This window comes from Manacus vitellinus, unplaced genomic scaffold (genome assembly GCF_001715985.3).
Source record: "Manacus vitellinus isolate BGI_N305 unplaced genomic scaffold, ASM171598v3 scaffold_3_pilon, whole genome shotgun sequence".
Classification (NCBI taxonomy): Eukaryota; Metazoa; Chordata; class Aves; order Passeriformes; family Pipridae; genus Manacus; species Manacus vitellinus.
Window position 1 is genome coordinate 26,145,527 of NW_021940535.1, and position 22,774 is coordinate 26,168,300.

The window sequence follows — 22,774 nt, forward strand, 5'->3', positions numbered from 1 at the left end:
GAAAAATAATAAATTACATTTTTCCCCTTGAAGTCTTCAAAGCTTTGTATCTATAAAAAGTTCTGGGAAATCTGAGAAGCCTAGAGGGCAGGAAAATAATCTTGTTGGGAAGTGGAAGCCAATGGACGGTAGTGACTCACAGAGGCACAGAACTGCAGACAGCTGAAGTAAGGCACCAATTAAGCCTGAAACCAAGTTTTCCAGGTGCTGTGCCACAGGGTGGTGTAAGGATGGAGGGGTTAGTTTCCAAAAAAATGCAGAGTAACCTCTGGAGGAGGTTGGAGGTTACAATACTGGAATAAGACGTAGACTTAGAAGTGAAAGCCTGGACATTGGCCTGGGAAGTAGAGAATAAGGGTTGCAGCCAGCATTAACCACTGTAAAAACTACTTCAGTAAGTGTTTTTCCACTTATATTATTATGCTTGTGTTCCATAACAGTGTCTTTATAGGAATACAAAGCTACAAAAGTACAGTGGTCCAGTGAAAGCAAACTGTTGGGGCACAGATAACACTGGAGTAGTTTGTTCACTTGAGCAGTACCTGGAGCTTTCCTTTTAGGAAAGGGGGCTGAGGGGAAGTACATCTGTTGTGAATCAGCTTGTAATACCAGAAGCCCTATTTCCACAATTGTGACTATTTAGAAAGACACACTCAGAAACAAACCAGCATGTCATATCTAGATTTCTCTAAATGACTTTGTTGAAATTATTCAGAAATTTTCTAATAATGGTTTTTGGCTGTCTGTCAAAACTTGAGTCCAATAGACTTTTGTAGGGTTTTTCCACTTATTCCTTTTTGGCAGTGAAAGCTAATGCTCAGCAGCCTAAGCTTGCAGTTCTCTGCTCTGGTACCATGTGCTGCTTGAACGCACCCTGAGGTCCAGACCCACTCCACACCAAATACCTGTGTTAGGAGCCAGAAGTACCTCTCATCCATGAAAATATGTGTTCTGTGAAGCTTTCTCCTACTGTTTAGTGTAAAAATTTTGGGCATTTGTGGTGGTGCATCTCCAGGCCACACTACAATCTCCCTGTGTAATCTCCTAATTAATTTTGTATTGATTTACAGAGACAAATTGATCATATAAAAGCCTTTTGCAGAGTTATCAACAGAGGTTGCAGGAATGACTCTGAATTACACCTGTCACAGGAGCTGTGATCTTATCCCTTGCTCACACATGAACTAAGGCAGAGTTGGACAGAGTAAGAACTTCATCAGCAATGTCATATGTGCAGTACTGTGTAAATTAAAATTTAAAAGTCAGCTTCACTTTTCATAAATGGGCTATCCAATGTATGGATACGTACCTAAATCTGCTGCTGCATGACTCACATGGAAGCAGTAGCGTGTGATTTCAAGTGTCAGTTATTCTGCAACATTTTTCTCTTTCTAAAAGTCTGTCCTCTTCACATTCTTTATTGCTGTTTTGCTCTGCCCTATATTTAGCCAATTGTTACATTTCCTAATTTTGATCTGGATAGAAATGTATATACACAGTTAATCCATAATTACTTGTACCTCCAAAATTACTCTTTTAGACTAGAGAAGAAAAATGCAAACACCTTCCACCCACATTCCCCTGGAGACTAAGTTGGCCAAGTTCAATGAGCAAGAGACACTAGTTTAATGAAGGAGTATGGAAGCATGTGCTCTACATTTCAGAGGTTCAGTATTTGGCTGGTAACTGCTGCTGCACAGGTCGGCCTTTTGAGTGTCAGGTAGGACAGTTTTGGCTGGGATGGAGCTCTGGCTTCACACTCTGGTCATGTATGGATGCTGAACACATGCAGAAGAAATTAAGGACAGGGAGCTGATAAGATCCCACTTAACAAGCAGTGACTGAATAGGTTTACTGAAGGCATCCAGCTTGGATTTATAAATTATTACAGTCATTCTCTTTCAGCATTAAATCTTGACAAGGTCTTTTTCACCAGGGCTGCCAATCTCTCTGGTGCAAGACTGACAAAGGCTGAAATTGTGACCTTCAAATACAGAGACAAATAGCTGATCATCCTGCCAAAGGGCACTCGCAGGTAGCTCAGCACTAATTTTAGGCTGATTGAATATCTACCCCTTTACTTCTAACAGTAAGAAACCTGTGCCATGTAAAACACAATATCTCAGGGATGAATAACACAATATGTCAGGGATGAGAAACAATACACTTCGGTAATTTTGGAAAATTTCTGTATTTCTAACTATAAGAAGTGTAACCATACAGTCCATATTAACAAATGCCTGGGAGATCAAGAATCAAAAGGGGATTGCTTCTGATTCCCTTGCAAAAGCTATCCAAGGAGGAAGGAAAAGATGATCCAGCTCATTCTTTCTTTGTGCAAAAATGGTGAATAAAGGACTTTTCCTGTATTTGTCAAGTTCAGTAAAATTATATCAAGCATCATTTTCAAAGAATCAGACAGTTTTAAACTACAACTCCCAGGAGCAATGATCAGGATAATCAGGTACTTCGAACCATATTCTTTAAATAAGTAATTTTATTTCTGTCTCAAAAAAAAAAAAGTTTGTTTTATTTGTTAATTACACTTCTCTACACAAAGTAACCCTTGTGTCTTCCTATTAGGTTCATACCTGTCTTCAAGCACCAGTGAACCCTGCCATTCACTGGGAACAAAAGCACCTACAGTTCCCGCTTTCGTTGGCAGTTTCTTTTTACACTGGCTATAAGCCAGAGTCAAACTGTTTGAGGGGGGAAGTAGCAGACACACATAAGCCACTATTTATTTCCAATCCTCATAACAAGACACCTGATACAAGCAAGATGAAGAGAAATGCAAGGATTCAGTGTATAAGCATGGGAACTCACAAGGATGAAAGTTGGAAGGATGGCAGAAAAGGAAGGGGGAGGGTGGAAACACACTAATTTGGTTTTCAGCTCAAAGGTTCCTCTCATTTTTTCCCAGGTGAATGCACTGTTGCTGTGACACAGAGACCTGGACAGCTCAGGTGTGCTTAAGTCACAGTGTGCTTAAATCACACTGATTTTTAACTAACCAGTTCCAGGAAGAGGACCTTCAATCAGGAGAATTGATCGCTGCTGGTGAGCAAATATTTCTCATTCTTAAGTCTCCTTTAGTACAGCAATGAGGTTTGGTTCACAAATACTTTACAAAGTTAGTTATACAAAAAGACAGTTGATAGATGCATAGAGATTAGCTAGCAAATGTTTGTTCTGGCAGAGAGTTGAAGGTAATCTATATGGTGTTATCTGTCATTGTTTTCTCTAAGTCAATTAATTAATGTTGTATCATGTAGTATCAAAAATTCAGATTATTAAATTTAAACTATCTCCAGCTGCAGCTTGATAAATTATCCTTCCAAAACCCTACTGATTTTCAATAGAATGATAATCAAATATTAAGCTTCAGATAAATATACTTGTGATTTGAAGAGATCTACACTTTGATTTTTTCTGAATACATAATGAAAGAAAGAACTGATTTGCACATTCCATGTCTGCTTTAGAAAGACATTATCTGGTGTGATTTCAAGCCATATCTATTCATGTTTAAATATAATTTTAACATGTTAATAGAAATGATAATTTGGTCAACAGCTAATTAGTAAACTGATACTAAAGATAGTTGCTGATTTTCACATAGAGTTGCTACAAATACTCATTTTTCAAGACTATAGTAGTATGGTGTAATGACCGGCTTTAGCTGACTGAAGTTAGTGGTTTGCACAAACATGGGGAAAACTTGAATGGAATTTTTGTTGAGGATTTATTCAAAAATTCTCATCCCCCAGACTTAACCAAAAATTACAGTCTCCCCTTAGGAAACACTGGAAAACTTCTCATTTTCTCATTAAACATCAATAATCTCCAATCATCATGTTACTGAGCATAATAAGTAAGCTCCAAAGGAGACTCCTTTCTAAAACTCAATCAAGAGTAGCCAACATGAATGAGCCTAGGGGAGTATGTAAAACAAAGAACAACTCTACAGTTGTGATGCCGTGTGTGGGTAAAGGGAATTGTTTTGGGACAAGACTGAAGAGAAAAATATTATAATGAATATACTGATTATTTTACCAACATAGGGAAATTTTTCAGAAATATAAGATTCTTACTACAAGATGATATTTTTTCCTAAATTTTTGCATATTTTAATATACAAATTTTTCTCCACATGAATAGAATTCTTTTCTCGGATTGAGATTGCCAGTTATTGGAAACAGAGTTTTAACTTGTTCACAAGAAACTTAACTGCTAACAATGATTCTGCAATGTTAAGAGATTCATTAAAGCATCACTTTTCTTGCTTTTCAGTCCTAAAAAACATGACGCGTTTTCTTTTGCCAGTGCTCAGAGTCATAATTCTGCACTGAGTATCATTCCTCCAAAAAACGGAGTCTCTAGTGAAAACTGATAAAACTGGGTAGTATTCTGGGCTATATGCATTACATTTTTTAACTCAGTTGAAACCATCAGGTATCCACCTGAATATCAGAGTTTTCATGCCTAAATATGATTGCACTGGACTGAAAGACCTATTAATTAAAAAAAAAAAATTGGATTTTTAATGCCTTTCTTCAACTCTTCCTTCTGTTCTCTGACTTTTATCAAGGACAGATGTTACTGAATTTCTTATAATGATCTTTGTCAGGAAGAGAATACTAAAGCAGCCAGGAGCACAGATGAATTGTTTTATTCAGAAGGACTTCAGCTGAAAGTCAGTGTAAGAAAAGCTGTGAAGAATAGGGAAATTTTTCATTGTGAGAAACTGATGAAAATTTCTTTGACATTTATCTCACAGTCCCTAACATCCTAGTTCACAGAGTGCAGACTTTAAAAATTATGGCAATTTCAACATTTTGGATGGATTTGCCAATTTAAAATGTATTATACTTGGAGGCAAATATTTGCCAATTTTCCTATTTGATTAATGAGGATATCATGAGACATCTTTTGCCAAAAAAACCCTAATATAAAACAAAAAAAAAATCCCATGCTCTTATGTTCCACTGAAATTAAGAAACCTATAGCACTGTCTTGGAATTGTCATGATCCAGCATTACAATATTTGCTAGTTCATAAGAATCAAATGAGAACAGTCTCCTGCAACCTAATTTTGACAACTGATAGCAGTGTTTCACCGTAAAATTAAGTATTTCCATTTTGCATTTTTCTCACAAAAGCAGGCATTTCTAGAACTAACCAAAGCTGTCTCTGAAGTATAGATTGTTAGAATGCCACTAACACATTGATTTACACTGTGTGAGGTGACAAAAGCATGTGACTAAAGTTGTTGCTTTGTTTTCCAGTTTCCTTGCTGCATTGAAAGGGAAATAATGCTCCATTCAACATTGGCCTTGTCCCTTCTGTTAATTGCAGTTACTTCCAACCTTGCAATGGCAATTAAAAAGGAAAAACGAGCACCTCAGACACTGTCAAGAGGTATTGTATATTTATTGTATGTAGTTACGTCCTTACCTCGCCATATGGGCCAGCAAATATTTTTCTTTTAAATGTACATTCACACTTACCAAGGTGTGTTTCTCTAGTGTTAAGTGACACTCTGAGTAATGCATGTTCGTATTTTATGTCATTTCACTCCACCACTTTACTCTTAAGGATATGACTGAGAGCCTCATATAAACTGCATAATTTATGTAACTCACATTGACCCAGCAGAAGCAAATAACCCAAAGTGAGTCTCTCAAATCAGGATGTATTTTGTAGGACTATCAGTGAAAAAATATTCTTTCATGTGCCATTTGAAAGATATTTTATTATGGCAACTTACCAACTGCTGAAACAGTTTCATAACTTCAGTTGCTATGGGACAATTTTTCTACAGACCTATTTTTGTACACAAAACCATTTGAACCATTGGTGTGGTTTTCTGCGTGACTTTTTTTTTCCTTTTAATTTTTATCAGATATCCACTGCAAAGCGTGACTGTGAGTAATTCACTTCCTCCTGGCGCATAATTTTCAACCTGATTGTTAAAATAAAGACCCTGTTTTAAGTAATTTAAGTCTGACCAATCCTTAGAAATACAAGCAGAAAAAAAGCTCAGCAAGCTCTTTTCCCCTTCTCCATATTCCATCTCCTTTTGGAACTATTAAGCACAAAATATCTCCATCTCCCTCCCTGACCTCTTCTACAAACTGTGCAAAGCTTGCAGATCCCACAGCTCACCTCTGAGGTTTCCCTATTCTAGCAAAGTTGCACATGTCACAGAGGTTCCATCTGAGCCTAATTGCTCCAAGACCACTTAACAAAATCATGCAACACCTGGACTATCCAAAGAGAAATTTCAAATCACTTTTTGTAAGCAGTATCCTGGGGGAAAGTTTATAATCAACCTGGTATGTAGATTAGGATTTATTGTTCCCACTAAGCCTGAATGCACAGGAAGATAGAAAAAACTCTTACATTCTGGTGGTTTTGAAAAAAAAAAAGCAGTGACAGAAAGCAGGTGTTGCTTTTCTAATTCTGATTTCAGGCCCTTCGGGATGCCTTGCACACTTTACAAGTAATTTTCACAGATCAAAGGGGAATACTTAAACCTGCTCGAAAATGACTCCTACTCCTCTATGTAGATGCCTTCAGCAGCATCTGACTGCGGCCAGGGTTGGGAAGGCACTGGTCAGCATGCCAGAATCCCATCATCAGCCAGAAAGATCTGTCTACTGAAGGAAGAGGTGATCCAGTAGAATCACAAGCAATTGTCCTGTGAGAAATCTAACAGCAAATCTGGGCTGGTTCAAGCACTGTCCAGACCACACAGAAGAAACAGAGCTCTAACCTGATCCAGATCCAGAAATTGTCTACAATTCCCATGAGGGCTGTCATGAATGGAGCCACACTGCCTAGGATGCAGGGATTTACTACAGAGGGGTTGAGACCTTTGGGAGCTGAAGGCGTAAAACCAACTAGACAATTTGCTTTTTGAGATCTCTGCTACAGATGAGCTATGAAGCTGATGATCTATTGGGATTTTGTTTTGGTGGAGACTTTTATTTAACAGTCATTCTTTTATGAAATTATTTAATTAAATTACATACTTGCAACTCCAGGGATTGAAGTTCATTACTTTGGAGTGAAATTTATAACCCAAGACTGTTCTAATGACATTCATATTAAAGCTGATCTTATTCGAGCTGTCATATTTTATTTTTCTCTTTTATATGCCAGCTTCTCTTTAAGTCCCAGGGTCAACATGAAATATGGAGCAGATAACAAAAAGATATAAAGGATTTGGGTGCTCATTTAGGGACTTCTGAGCATTTAGAAAGATAGCCAGCTAGTCTGTCAAAGAACCTGAGCTGGATACACAACCAGCTGAGATTTTTTGGGGGGTTGGTTGTTTGGTTGGGGTTTTTTAATCTTTCAGTGTACCTATCAGGAGATGTAGAATTAGTATATCCATAATGTTAGAGAACCTTTGACTAAAAAACCCAAATCTTATTTGTGTACAAGTGTTGATAAATATTAAAAAAATAAAGGAATTTGTTATTAGTTACTTTCCTGGCCACCAGCTAATCTACTTGTTATACTTCTAGGGTGGGGAGATGAAATTACCTGGGTACAAACTTATGAAGAAGGGCTTTATCAAGCAAAAAAAAGGTAAGAGATTAAAAAGTAGTATGAAGACAAAGTTGTTACTCTGACGTGCTGGAATACACTATAGTAAAACAGAACAAAGAAACACCGTGGCAGCTGATCTGCAGACCACCCAGTTAAATAAAACAGACTGTGTCTATAAATAAAAGCCCTTGTAGGGATGACTCTGAAGTAACATTATGGGCTGACAATGTAATGCTGTTATTTCTTTGTCACAAGAGCAGTGTTGTCATTTGAATTAACAATGATAAATAGATACCATAATTCTTGCAATTACATCTGTTGTGTTTTAATATCATGTACCTTTGATTACTTCCTTGAAATCAGTTGCGTTTGTTCTTGCGTGGAGATATGCTGCCTCTGATGTTTTCCCCAACACTTTATTAGTTGGAATATGTCCATGATATACTCACAGTTTCTCACTGTCTTGGTAGAAATGGAAGTTCCAATCTGAATTTTCTCTGGAACTCTGCTGAAAATATATTTGAGAATTCATAACGACACCTATTCAAATATATTTTACAGTTCATTTTAAATCACAATAGTGTAGCATCAGCTATTGCTAAATTAAAGGCAAATTATTTTTAAAATAAAAGACAATTGATATCATGTATCATAGGTGAAAATGGCTAGAAACTAGCAACTCTTGACAGTGATAGCAGATCAAGGATTAGTAACTGATTTGCTGAACAGTAAATATAGTTTAAAAAAATACAGGAGAAAATGCAGAGATTTTTTTTTTTACATCCAAAATATAAATCTTATAAAAATTATTTTATTCCTGTTCATACAGATTATTTTTATTTTCTTAATCATGGAGAACTTCATACCCAAGCAACATTAAATGGCTCTTCAGTTTGATTATTTATTATCTGGGAATGAAATTATGGAGGAACTGTTGTTTCTTTCTTCTAGAATCTCTTACTATAGACAACCTATTTAGATGTAGAAATTCTATTTCTCTGTTTCTCTTTTATGAAGTATTTATGCTCCCTTCCCTTGCTCAAAAATATCTGTAATACTTTACTGAATGTCTGTATGGTTTTACAGTGGGGTAACATGGGATTAAACACAACTTGCCTTTTTCAGTCTGCTAGTAAAATCATCTGTTTGCCTACTCGTCAAATCATCTAACTACATCTTTTATTCTTATTAACAAAGTAACAAGCCACTGATGGTAATTCATCATTTGGAAGACTGTCAATACTGCCAAGGTAATTTTGATTTTTTGTGTGTTAAAATGTTGTGAATATTTTTATAAGAAATTGAACCTATCTATATATTTACCTTACACTTAGGAAAATTTTTTAAAGAAACAGGCAAATGAAAATGTATCTGAAAATTGAAGAATTTATTACCGTTATCTACAAAAACTCCACTATGAAACTAGCCAATAAAGAACATGAAAAATACTCAGCGCTGCTGCACTGCTATCCCAAATGCAGCACTCATCAGTTTAAATTAGGAGGCACAGATTTGCTACTGACTCATTAAACAGATTTAATATTGTTTGGGTCTCCTGAACTGGTAACTAAAGAAGGAGGCGAGGATAGGGCTGCTGAAATTGATCTAACAAGAATTTTCTGAGAATAATGCACTTTTGTCAAGCCAAGACATGGTATCCATTGAGATGACAGGCTTCATAAATAACAGAAGAGAGCTTCCATTTTCACAGCTGGGACGTTGTACTGCCATGGGTCAAAAAACCCCCAAAAGCAGTCATAGAGCCCTTAAGTGTCTCCTCAGGAATGTGAATCAGCAGAGTCAGGAACAATGTGGCCAGTCTCTGGCCAATATGATGCCCAAACGCAGATGGAAAGGCAGAGTTTGAGATGGACTTCAAAGTTTATCCTGTCTTTTCTAGCGCTGAAGAAAGCTTTTGCAGAAAATGAAGAAATACAGGAAATGGCCCAAAATAACTTTGTTATGCTGAATCTCATGGTATGAAGGGTTTGGGGCGATTTGACTGGTATCTTTTTATGGTCTGTGTTTTCTCTTTCTTTGTCTTGTTTTTTCATGTCATTTTAGCTAATATCTCTGGCATTTTAGTTATATAAGTAGAGGCATTTGTGCATGCGTATTTACATACAAGTAATGCCTATCCAGTTTTGTCCTCTGGTACAGGGTTATTCACAGGTGGTACTACTCAGGAAAATATACAGAAGTATTTTAATAACTAGCTTTCATTTTTCTGCCAGCATGAAACCACAGATAAAAACCTGTCACCTGATGGACAATACGTGCCTCGAATCATGTTTGTAGGTATGTACATTTATGTATCTTCAAGGATGTGATATCTGAATTATGCCAGTGTTCTTTGGGGACATCAGAATCATTAATTTTGCAAGAGGTAAACAGATCGCTGCCTCTGTTGCATACTTTGACCCTTGTAAACTTCCTTAAATTAGAGATGTGTTCTGGAGGGTACCTAATTTTGACCTGGGGACAAGATGCTTAAAAATCTATTAACATCTGGGCTTTTGCTCTTCGTGCTTCTTCCTAGTGCTGTTACAAGACAAAGTTCACTGAAAAAGTCAAATATCTGACTGAATGTAGATGTCTATAGTGTGGATATTACCACAGAATAAATCAATAGTCAGTGCCATCTAAGGAACGATTTATCCCATTGTAAAGCAGACTTCTGGAATGGATCAAATTAATTATGCCCCAGAGTGCCTGTTCATTTTCACTGATTGAACAGGAAGCCTAGAGTGACTAGCTCTTTGGTGGCGGCCAAAGTTCAGTGAGATGAAGCCCACACTCAGACAGAGAGCAGTGCAGTTACAGGAGTCAGTTAATTACCAAAAATCTTGTAAGGGAAACTGGAAGAAGATATGTCCATGATAACCTGTTCCCATGCTGGGAACATTAAGAATCATGAGATTTTGGTTCTGAAGTCTCTAGGTAGGTCATGCTAATATTGCTGTAGGGATGCATGACCCTCACTGTGTATGCATCCAGCCAAATTAGCTTCTCCTGATGTAAACCCAGAACTTGTAAAACAGGATATTTTCCTTTAAATATGGATGAAATGCATGTGTAACCTAGCACTTAAAAATAGCTGCATAATATAAAAATGAGCATAAGCTTTTGTTCAGGATTTCTCCAAGTAAAGAGCAGTTGGCTGGAACAGAGCGTAACGGCCTCGTAATTGCCTCATTGATGAAATCAGAAACAGAGCTGACAAAGCAGTGCCTCACAGTCACCCACAGCTGTTGTGGGAATGGAAGGCAGTGCTTAATACAATTACTTTTTCAGACCCATCTCTCACAGTACGAGCTGATATCACAGGAAGATACTCCAACCGGCTTTACACGTATGAACCACAAGACATACCATTCTGTAAGTGCCCCCTTTGTTGAGTTTGCATTTCACATTGTAAGCAGCCAGGTACCCCATCCCAATCATGTGTGCGTGAGAATCCATTAGGATCTCAAAGTAAAGAATAAATACTGTGGGTGAGCATTTGCAATAAATTATAATGGTCTAACCTGTTCCAGCAAAACAATCACACCTATTGTCCCACGGAATTTATTGGGGCTACTCAGGCAAGAAAAATTGAAAGATCGTGGGTGAGAACTTTCAGGATCGAGATCTGAGCAGTTTGCTGAAGAACAGCGAAAGTTATACTTATGCAAGTCATACTTGGACATTCAAAAGTATCCAACTGCACAATATAAATAGCCAGTGGTGGGAGGGAATCAGTAAAGAAATGCTGGTGCTTACCTCGGTATCACCTAACACACATATTTCAGGAAGGAATGTGATTTTTCAGGTTCAGCCAGTCCTCGCTCTATATCATCTATCTGACACCAGTGCAATATCTCACCACAAATATGCACATCACATCTGATTACCAGGCTTGCTGTTGAGAAATGAGGGAGTTGAAAGGGGCCTTGTCAAATCCCTTTAAGTTAAACATTCTAATGCATTAAACTTTTTACCTTCTGCTTTAGGAACAATGCCAGGATTTTCACAATAGAAAGCTCTAAAATATAATGTGTGACCATGAATTAATTTCAATGTGAACAATTTACTAAATCAAAGTAGGAAGGGGTTTTTTTAATTGTACAAATGCACTTTTAATATATTTTTACAGTTCTTATTTATTTTTCTTTCAGTAATAGAGAACATGAAGAAAGCACTACACCTCATTCAGACTGAACTGTAACCAGCAACAGTGACATTACCATAACCTTTACGAGGTGAAGCTGCACCTCTGTCTCTACTAGAGTTTTGAACTCTTACCAAGCAGTTTGGTATATCAGATTTCTTAAGAACAATCTGGAGAACAAATACAGAAAGACTATCACATCCATTTGCAAAACAAGAAGATAAATACATTAAACACTTTGAAATTAGTTATCTGAATAACTGGAAGTGATGGTTTAAGGTGCGGCAACTTTGAGCTGTATTTTATCAATCCAACTCTGACCCTATTAAGTCAGCTATGACTTCTGACCAGGAATTATAAACAATCTTTTGGATCTCTATTTGCAATTTATTACATAAGTGAATAGCTGCATGTTGGCTCTCCATTTTAATTTTTATTGCAAGAAGCTTGTTAGTTGTTAGTTTACCTCTGCTTTATACACTTATTTCTTGTTAAAAGAAAATAAACTTTGGTGTCAAATCAGACAAGAAAGCTCTCCTGATAGATTTTGGAATAGCTTATACAGAAAAAAAACAGTGATCTGGGCTTAGCTTTCCCCTGTGTAATCCTTTAACTATTGTTCCGATAGCTGAAAACAGGACAGACATTCCAGACTGAGCATGTGGTCTCAGTGAGGTGATAACCATCAAAGAGCAACTACAGGTTTTGCTATGATGAAGATACAGTGAAGCAAGAGAGATGGAAGGAAATAGTCCCAGAACCCCACTCTTAAGTGAGGATAAGTGATGCTTGTAAAGTCTCATATAGGAAAAATGAGGAGGCTTTTCCTAGCTCTTTTCATTTAAACGGTGCACTTGAGTCATGGGAAACCCATCCCAGGTCGTTCCCTCTTTCTGTAGCATTCCACCATGAAGGTGGCAGCTTATTGAGAGAATCTGTAAATACAAGGCCTTTGGAAAATTTCCCTAGGATCACTGTATGCAAGGGTGAACACTTGTTTGAGTAAAAAGCTGAAGTAGTTTATTATCCCAGCAATGTAATTTTTTGTTAGAGCAAAATAGTCATCAATTCACCTGCAGCAGGACCGTGTATATTGTGTGACATGCAAAACACCAGCGTTATTTGTGCTACCTACCATTTCCTATGGTGCTGCCTGAATACACACATAAAAGATGAAGGAAGGACTTCTGCAGCACAGCCTTGCTAATTTATAATACCTAGGAGTTATTTGTCATAAATTAGTTATATTGCACCTATCTATGTCTCCAGAATTACTTAAAATTTGGATATAAGTGTATATTCCAACAGAGTGGTGATAAATTACCTGTACACGAAGAGGAAAAATTATTGTATGAGTCATTAATAATAACAATATCTTAATAATCAGTTAAATGATTTTTTTAACCTATAGGGAAAATGCTAGAAGTAAAATTAAACTGGAAATCACATTTCTTCGATTTGTGTTTAGCTCTACTCATTTTTGTCTTTATCTATTCCAGATTTGGCAACATTTCCCAGTCTGTAGGCATTGCTCTTGCAGGCATGCCAGTGATGTTCAGGAGAAAGGGATGTGAGCTAGCTGCCAGAGATGACACAGGGTAGCCGTGACAGCCACTCAGCCTCCTTTTCTCCAGGCTAAACAACCCAGTACCCCCAGCTGCTCCTCATGACACTCGTGCTCCATATCCTTCACCAGTTTCGTTGCCCTTCTCTGGACACGCATCTGCCCTGCTGGCCTTCCTCTCAATTCTCACCAATAAATACTCAACCCTATCATCAACATCATCAAGCTCTAGACAATCAAAAAACTCCCCAAAAAATAGGGCTGCCCCACCACCTCTCCTTCCTTGCCTGTCCCTTTTGAAGAGCTTATAGCCATGCATTGCAGCACTCCAGTTATGCAAGTCCTCCCACCATGTTTCCATGGTGGCAACCTACACCACAGTTTCCAGCTTCACAGTCTTCCAGCTCTTTCTATTTGTTGCCCATGCTGCGTGTGTTGTGTAGACACACCTCAGTTGGGCTATTGATCCTGCCACATTTTTAGGGGAGAAGCCCTGATCCCTACATGACCATTCTCAGGCACTCCCATATTTTCTAAGACATCAATAACCCTTGTGTCTTTGCTGCTGTATGGATCTCCATCCCCTATCTCCACTGAGACCAAAGGACCTCTCTAGCACACCATCCCTCAAGTATTTGTGTGCCACTACCAGGCTTATCTCTAGCGAACATGGTTTTATCCTCTTCAAATCTAATTTAAAATTCTTTATTCCTTTAGTGGATTCACTCATAAGCAAAGAGATGTCTGGAATCCCAAAAGATTTGTGATACAGAACCACAGTCCAGAACTTGCTTGGGCTCAGGAAAGCTAAACTCCATAGTCTGTCTTACCTCAGTGCTGCAAGAGAAAATAAATTGTAGAATTACCACTTATTTGGATTGTGGAAGAAACAAGCAATGAAACGTCTGGGCCTAGAAGGCTACTGTTGTTTTGCTAATTTTTGACATTTAATATTGAGTCAGCAGACAGGAAATAAACTGTGTGAATTAAATAAAATAAATAACCAAATTTTCAGAATAATACATTGATTACCTACTTCATTGTTGAACAAAAGTTAGTCTTTAGATCTACACTGCAATGCATGTTATTTTAACACTTGAAGAAAATCTGGATGAATTTCCAAAGGTATTATTGATACTGATTACACCTATAATCTAGAACAATATTATCTAATGTTTGTAACAGTTTTAACAAACCACTCATTCAAGCAGAGAGCAGCCACTTTCCAGATGTCACAGGCACATAAGTACCACTGTGTCAGATGAAATCTCTTTGGTGAGTGGCTAAAGGGGATTTCACTCTCTTCTTTCCTTTCTAAAATCCCTGTAGGTAGCTGGCTGAAATCTGTTCTCAGCCTTCCAAAATGAGACTAAATTTTTGTGATGTAGATCCAGTCCTTTTGGTGGAGCTAGATATTCAGGTAAAAAAAAACCCTGTATGTTGCACACGTACTTTTTATTCACAGCTTCATTCAACAATCATCCTTAATTTTAGAGCTGTGACTGTATTTCTGTCTTCTCCTCTTTGAAGACTGTTTTGCCAGGTAATATTTCTCCTGATGGAACAGACACTCAGATCTCAGATTAAAGTCCCATTGCTCCAGGAGAAGATAATAAGACTGTAACCTGTGCAGTAACCTGTGCAATAACCTGTGCAATTCTTTCTCCTTTTTTCCTCTGAAATAAACAGCATAACAAATGGCATGATACACTAGTCTCCCTTTTCTTCCTTTTCTGTCTGCTCGGATGCCACACAGATTTATTCACAATATTAGTGGGCAGAGTTTTATTCATATTCTTTACTTCTCTTTTTCTTAAGAGAGTTGGAAACTGTTCCTTTTGTTCCTTGGTTATCTGGAACTAAACCAACTGGGTTTGTTTAACCTCCATTGTTTGTGTTAGAGCTGAAGGAGGAGAAAACAAGACGGAAAATGTTCTGTGAGAGCAGAAGTTGTTTTACACTGAATAAATTCAGTCACAGTATAAGGACCAATAGCTGAGAAAACCTACCTATGTAGACTGTGTGCTTTTACAGAATTCATATCCTGTATGCTATATGTTGGATGTTAATATCAACATGAGTGTAATATAGCATCACCTGTGGATGTACATGTTTTACACAAAAAGACTTCTCTGAGTTCTGCCTTCACTATGAACACCACACATTCTGGGAAACAAACTTTATTGCCACTTGTTCACATATCCGTGTCTATTTTACTGTCTGAACTTATCTGTTGTAATCAGACCAAGAGTAGTCAAACAAACGTGGACTTAACGTCAGTGAGGTGAGGCACAGGAATCTGAGAACTGACAGAACAGGATCCTCCCCTATGTATCCGTCTCAGAGCAGAAAGGCGTTGCCTTTTCCAGACAGATGGCTGATCTATTGGTCTGCAGAGCTAAAACATTTTCCCGTGTGCAAATATTTGCGCTTGACCAGAACAAAAGGAAAGGCACCATACCTTTGTGTACCATGGAGGTGAGAAACTGTGGGACACCTCAGCACTTAAAATGCAAAAGTGACTTGATCCTGCAGAATAAGTCTGATATAATTTGGCTTGTTTCATGTACTACACGTGTTCTTGCCAAAAGCTGACACAGAGAAATTTCCAAATGCTGAGGTGTCCTCCACAGGGTCAGCCAAGTCATTGATCTGCTTCCTTTTATTTGTTCCTTTGTTCAAACGGATGTACAGATCTACAGTATGATTCAGGTGGAAATAAATAGTCTGTGGCAATTAAAAAGCCCAAAACCACCAATCAGAAGGGGAGGAATATTTACTTTTTCATCAGAAAATCTACAGAATTTGCACTCTATATAGTTATTACCTTTCTTTGATGTTCAAGGTTCTCATGTTCATCACTTGCCATCTTTGGTTGTTACCTTGTGTTGTAAAGTCACTGACACACTAGTCAGTAAAAGTGATTCTTTCAGCAGACTGTTTTCACTGAAGAAGTATCGGATATTTTCTATCTCTTCAGAATAAGAAAAGACACACAAAAACAACAGCTTCTCCTATCATTGTATAATACCAAAGAACCCAAATATAGCAGAGTGTATGCTGTCATACTGCATTTTGACATTTCCCAATAATTTCAACTACAGCTGTTCTTAAGTAGACATTTATCAAGTCACCCTTTGTACATGTCTGACTTGTGAGAAAAAATACCATATGCAATAATTTTTCAAGGTCATAACATTCATGTGAGAACACTCCTCATGGGGTGTTTTGGTGCTTATACTTGGTCATTGCTTCAGGAAAGAGCCTAAAAGTACTTTAAAAAGATCTACTGTGTCTTCTGTTACCTTTCTGAAGTATCACTTTGCAAACCCTGGCTACATGTCCTCAAGTGAGTGTTTGTAAAAGGTTGGCACACATGAACCCCCTCTGTTATTTAGGGTTCAGCCAGCTGCAGAGAAACAAGTTCACAGATATATACAAACCACTGGCTTCATTGCTTATGTTCACATACAGGGAAGAGGACAGGGACTGCAGGGAGAAGAAGTTACACCCTAAGGTGAGAATTATTGTACAGGATGAAAAGAACAGGAGCCTTGCTCTGCTAAGGGGTTTTTTTTTGCTCCAAGCCTACAAGCAGGTGCGTGTGTGATTTTAAACAGCTCTTGAGCATTTGTAACAGAGGACCATAAGAGCAGAACAGAAGTTCACATCTTCAAGACCTTCACTGCTTCACTTGGAAGACAACTCCACATCCAACAGACGTTACAAATTACTTTCACATATCCGTTTCCACTGAGAAGGATTCTTGCCCTAATTGAAAAAAATATTCCCTCATGGCCTCAATGGCTTGATTCTCGTTAATTCATATAATCTCAACCTTGACAGAAGAAAAGACAAAAATTCCCAAATCCCATAATGAATTCCAAAAAGGGAATTCAAAGATTCAGAGCAGCAGTTACCCTGGGCTTGGAGACTTAATCTTTCCTTCCTTGGAAAAACGCCCTTTCTTATTTACCTACCAAACAAATGAATACACAGGGAGTCATACTCCAGTGAAAATGTATTATGGGCTGTCCTGCATTCTTTGACTAAAGATATGGGATGTGGAACAATTCCATTAAAGAGAAAGAAACCTTTAGTGTTTGTTTGGTTGTTGTTTATAAAAGCCAAGAAACGTCTTTGTTGATATCTCACAGAGAATTTTAAATGAATAAATATTATTTCATATGCTATTTCTAGAAGGCAACAGTGCAAATGTTGCACTTAAGAACCTCTCTCAAGTGTTTATGTGGTATCCACTATATTAAGACCAGTGACTATGACAACAGGGGACACATTGAGGCTGCCCTTCCTGACCAAATGTGTTGTCTACACAGATGGTGAGCTGAGCTCGTACAGCCCTAGGTACAGCTATAGGGCTTTTCTGGAGCACAAAGGACCAAACATCCTAAGCATTAGGCAAAGCTGTATCCACTGGCAGGTGTGCTGCCTGAAGGTTCCCTATGATACGGAAGTAGCATTAACGAGATTGATAGTTCCTTTGGTTACTTACCCTAAAGAGAGCATACAGAATAAACTAAAACATAGGCAGGTTAAGAACACACAAAAAGCATATGGCCAGACAAGGAACTGAAGGTGCATTTATCCAGCTAATATAAATTAAAATAAGCAGAAACTAATTAGCATTACCTCTTCCTGACTGTTAAATGTGTTCAATTCGTCATTTGAATTCTTGAAATTAAGAGGGAAAAGGCATTGTGCTGAGAAAAATAAAAGAGAGCATCCACAATCTTGTATCCAACACATAAACCTTAAAGCCTTTCCTTCCTGCAGTGAAACAAATCAAAGGATACGTGTCCTTCAAGAGAGAGGATGACTCACCAAGAAAGTTAAAGAAAATTCTTCCTGCTATATAGTTTCATAACATGGCCTGCTGAGCCATAAAACCAGTAGTATCTTTGAGAAAGAGTAGATTCCCAAAATATTTGTGGTAAACATAATTCCACAGAATGGTAGAGGTTTTTTAGTAGCTACCACGTCTCCAGGTAAAGTTAAAATTCATTTGAAGAAGAAACTGTGGTTCCAAGTTTGACAATAGCAAGTATTGCTGGTGCCAGTAAATACTCTAGCATTATACAATGTGTATATTTCAGTCATATAGACTTAATACATTTGTGGTGCTATGCTGATATATCATAGAAATATTCAAACTACATAGGGATTACAGGGACAACTTGCCAAAAAGATGTGAGGCTGGTAGCCACATTTTGAAACAGTAAAGTTGAAAACCAAGTAAAATCTATCATAAAAGTAACTATAATCTAAAACAGTGCAGGAAAAAATAAAAAAACTCATCTATTTGTATGTACAGTTTCTGAATGTATTGGATACACTTGCAAAATCTGGAATAAAATGTGTACTCCTAAGGGTATTTCATTTATGGAAGTGTAGATTGCTTTTCCTGCTGATGCAGGGGTGGGGGAAAGACAGGTGGCATGATTTTGGCTTCCATGCCTTTTGCAGATAACCGGAACAACTGAGTGCCTCTCTGAAAATGCCTCTCCGCTGATGCACGTGGTATGAGGAACAAACAGGAGGAATCAGAGATCTGCATGCAGTTGCTGGGCTTACTAGGACTCCAGTGGAAGTGTTCAAGGCCAGGTTGGCTGGGCCCCTGGGCAACCTGGTCTAGTGGAAAGTGTCCCTGTCCACGGCAGGGGACTTGGGACTGGATGATCTTTAACATCCCTTCCAATCAAAACTATTCTATGATTCCATGGTGGGAAGTGGGGTGAGGAGGGGGAACAGTACTTGGCCCCAGTAGCAGAAATTACAGCTGACATGAACACATTTCCCCTTTTTGGCCATTATACCTCTCACATGGTAATTCAGGTAAGTGATTAATGCACAAGTGAAATGCACTTTTCCCAGTAGACAATACTGGCTCTGCCTTGATGAAGGGAAGCTATGGTAGCTGCTATTATTGTTCTTCTTGGTTCATTTTTACACATGATTAAACAATAATCATAATCCTTATCTGAGGTTTAACAAGTAGCTAAACGCTATTTGGGCTTGTCCAAATTAAGCAGCGAGGCTTATGTTTTGAAGGCAGAGTATCCACTACAGCCCAAGGCAAGCTGCAGGAGGACTGAAGGGTTGGCACTGTATCTACCAAATATGAAGCTAACTTCTATTGAGAGATCAACAATTACCTCAGAGCAGAGCCTTGGCCTTCAGTGTGCAGCTAGTTTCCAACCAAGTCTTGAAATTTCCTTACAAGTTCTTTTCTCTTATATTGGCAATATTACTGCAAAATCAGAGTAAGTGTTAGCATGAAGTGTTTGGATTAGAACAGATTCCTAAATTCCTCATTTTTACCCAAAGGTGGATGTGCACAAGCACCATGAAGACCTATCACTCTCTGTGTGATTTACCTATACATCAAGTGCTTTCATACAATTTAGGTGCATACTTGTAACATATTATCTCTTCTTTAATGGGTGGTAGTATTTTTAATGAGTAATTTTATAATGTAAGAAGGATATAAACTTACTGTATGAAACATCAAACACATTGTCATGTGTTTCATCAGAGTGGTTATAATCTCCTTATAAAATCTTGATATAGAAAGGCTGCCTCCTCCTGGTATATGTTAGCTTTAATCACTCCTCCACACACCTCTTCAGGCAATGAAACATATCTCTAATTATCCACATAGTTACTAAGGCCTTATGTGCAATGATTACAAAAAATTTTCAAATTTATCTCCTATATAAGCTAGACTTTGTGAAACCAAAGTAGAAGAGAAGATAGAAATTAGCTTGTTTAAAATAAAAAGGACAGCTTTTACACAGTTGAGGTCAATGCTAGGCAAGAGCAGATGCTGAATGAAAGCACAAGTTTCTTTGTTAATTTTAGGTTCAAATTCATGAAAATAAGTAGTGACTTGTATAAGTAACTTACATAAGTGTAGCCATTCGACATATTAAACTTGAAAAATATATTCTCTTTCTACAGCTAAAATTCTACCTAAAATTCTTCTTTATATTTCAACTCATTATTTGGATAAGATAGCAGGAGAGAATATAGTTGGGTGTGATAATTTAAACGTGCTACTAAACCATTGGTTAATTTACTGCAAAACATTTCATACTAAGCAACATGACAGTGATAAATTTTCTTAATTTGTTTTTAAAAAGCATACATGCATCTCAATTCACCTGGTCATTATTACCTTGTCTGCACAAAATTTTTATCCTCCCTTGATTTAAGAGGAAAAACATGAAAGAAAGCAAGTCAAAAAGTAAGGCTAAATTTGAACAACAGTGGAGAAAGAAAGGATAAGCTATTCACTGAAATATTCCTCTATATATCTTATATTTTCCTGAACTTGAGCCAAAATGAAGCCAGGAATTAAAGCCTTGAGGCTGTTGTTCTCTAGGAGAGAAGCATGAGCCAGCTGTCAGTGGCTCCCCAGGGGAGGGAGGGTCATCATTAACAGATATTTAAAAGAAATACCGTAACCTATAGTCTTGTCCTACTCAACAGAAGATGGAGTGACAGGGGGAAAAATTTATCATGGGTAGTAAAGAACAATATGCAAAACATGGCTTTTTAGGTTCTTTTCTCCATGCAGTCTATACCTGGGAAGTAAAAAAATAATTCTTTGCATCAAAGACACTGGTCTGAGTTATTTTAAGCTGCCATTTTCCAGCACAGGTTTGCTAAGGAAGGAGCTCAAGAATCTGGCCTCCCCATTTACAGTGATTACACATTTCTCTCTCTCTCATATCACCAGACCATGCAGCTTCCTTATGTAAGCAGGTTGTACCTATGACTTGGTCCTTCCCAGAGTGAAGAAGAAAAGGAATTATAAGCATGACCAAAGGAAGGACATCTGGATTAATTGAGCTGGTAAATTAATCAAAGAAGGTAAGAGTGGCAGCTTCTACAGCAAGGGATATAGATAAGGAAATACTTCTGCAGCTGATTTTTCTCAAAAGTTACTAGAAAATTATTTTGTATCATCTAAGTAATATTCATAAGTCAAAAGAATTTTCACAGTCATAGAATAACTGCTATAACTAACACATTTATTTTTAGATAAAACAATAGGTATGATGGGGGGGTTCCACTAAAACATACTTTGTCTTTTTCTGAATTATAAATCAGCTGCACAATTAAAATAACCCAGAAATGGGCATGTATCCATGACAGCAAACTTCCAGTCCCTGCATAGAGTTTTGACTGCTGCTCAACTCTTCTTTGTCATTGTCTGGTTTATTATATTACTGATTCTATTTATCTTCATTTAGAGATTCTTCTTTCTGAAACACCTGGCAGAACAGAAGTGAGCCAAACCCGTCACAATGCAGCTATTCACCGTGGACTGCACTAAGCAGTCACTCAAGGTTACTCAAGTAAGGAGTGGCTGCAATTGTTCCCACTGGGTTTGTGGGAGGCCTTGTCAGAGATAACAGCATCCTTTCCTATGCTACAGGAAGTTCACACCATGAGAGTGTGTATCACCACCCGGATTCTTCGCTTCCTCCTCCAGTGCAGAGGTGCAACTAGCCAGGAAGAGCTATCAGTGAGCATCACACCCTCCCTTTTTGTCACAGAAAGCACAGGGCAGGTTTCTCCCCTTTTCACAGCATGATGACTCCTGTGTTTCATCGAGGATCCTGTCCATGGCAGGCAAATCAGTCCAAGCGCCTATCCACTTTCCCCACGTCTCCAGCATCCACCCAGCTAGGCAAACAGGGCAAGGCAAAACTGTGTTCAGCTGCAGCGGCAGCCAGTCTGCACAGCGATGCCACTCCCTCTGCAGAGGCACAGCTTGAACTTAATTCCAGAACACATCTATCCTCCCAGGTTGGTTTGCACAAAGCAGTCTGTGTCCCTTAATTCTTTTCCACAGATACAAAAACTTCACTGAATGCACAGCAGGGCCTCACCCTGAGCAGTGAACTTAATGTGACCAGCTCAGGGATCAAAGGTCTTAGTGCACATTTGCAACACAAAAAGAGTGGTCAAACAGTATGACAAGAATGATCAAGCATTCAAGAATCATTCCCTGCCACTTTATTTGATAGGATATGCTGTTTCCTATGCTCCTTCAAGCCCAGAATATTACAAGGGCAAGAAGGCAGAATATTAATCTTCAATAATCAGGCAAGAAGGAAACAAATAGCCTGGGTCAGAATGACAGCCATCCCCCTGCGTGGGTCTGTTTAGGGGCATTGTTGAACAGGCTACCACATGAAAAACCTCCTGATACTCCCCCCAGTGAGGCAGCTTAGTGCAGTTGTTTCGTGTCTCATTTCTGAGCTCCTCACCACAGGAATACAATTAGAGCCAGCATTGAGGCACTCCTCAGCCTGGGTTGGCAGAGCCAACCCCCTGCCCTCTGCTTCATCAGAGAAGCAGTGATCTCACGGAGCACGAACATGGACATCACGCTAGGCACCGTAACGAGACAGTGTGTCCTTTGTCAGTGGGCAGATTCATCCAACTTGACAGTCCCCATTACCAGGCAT

At 38.2% G+C, this 22,774-nt stretch overlaps 1 protein-coding gene across 1 annotated transcript; it reads left to right on the plus strand.

Moving 5' to 3' along the window:
* Nucleotides 1-5,315: 5,315 nt before the first annotated feature.
* On the plus strand, nucleotides 5,316-11,811 carry AGR3 (anterior gradient 3, protein disulphide isomerase family member). Its single transcript, XM_008920366.3, has 7 exons — nucleotides 5,316-5,421; nucleotides 7,536-7,599; nucleotides 8,758-8,810; nucleotides 9,461-9,537; nucleotides 9,795-9,858; nucleotides 10,855-10,938; nucleotides 11,718-11,811. Exons 1-7 carry the CDS (start codon nucleotides 5,316-5,318, stop codon nucleotides 11,765-11,767), a joined length of 498 nt encoding a protein of 165 aa, XP_008918614.2. The 3' UTR covers nucleotides 11,768-11,811.
* Nucleotides 11,812-22,774: the final 10,963 nt, after the last annotated feature.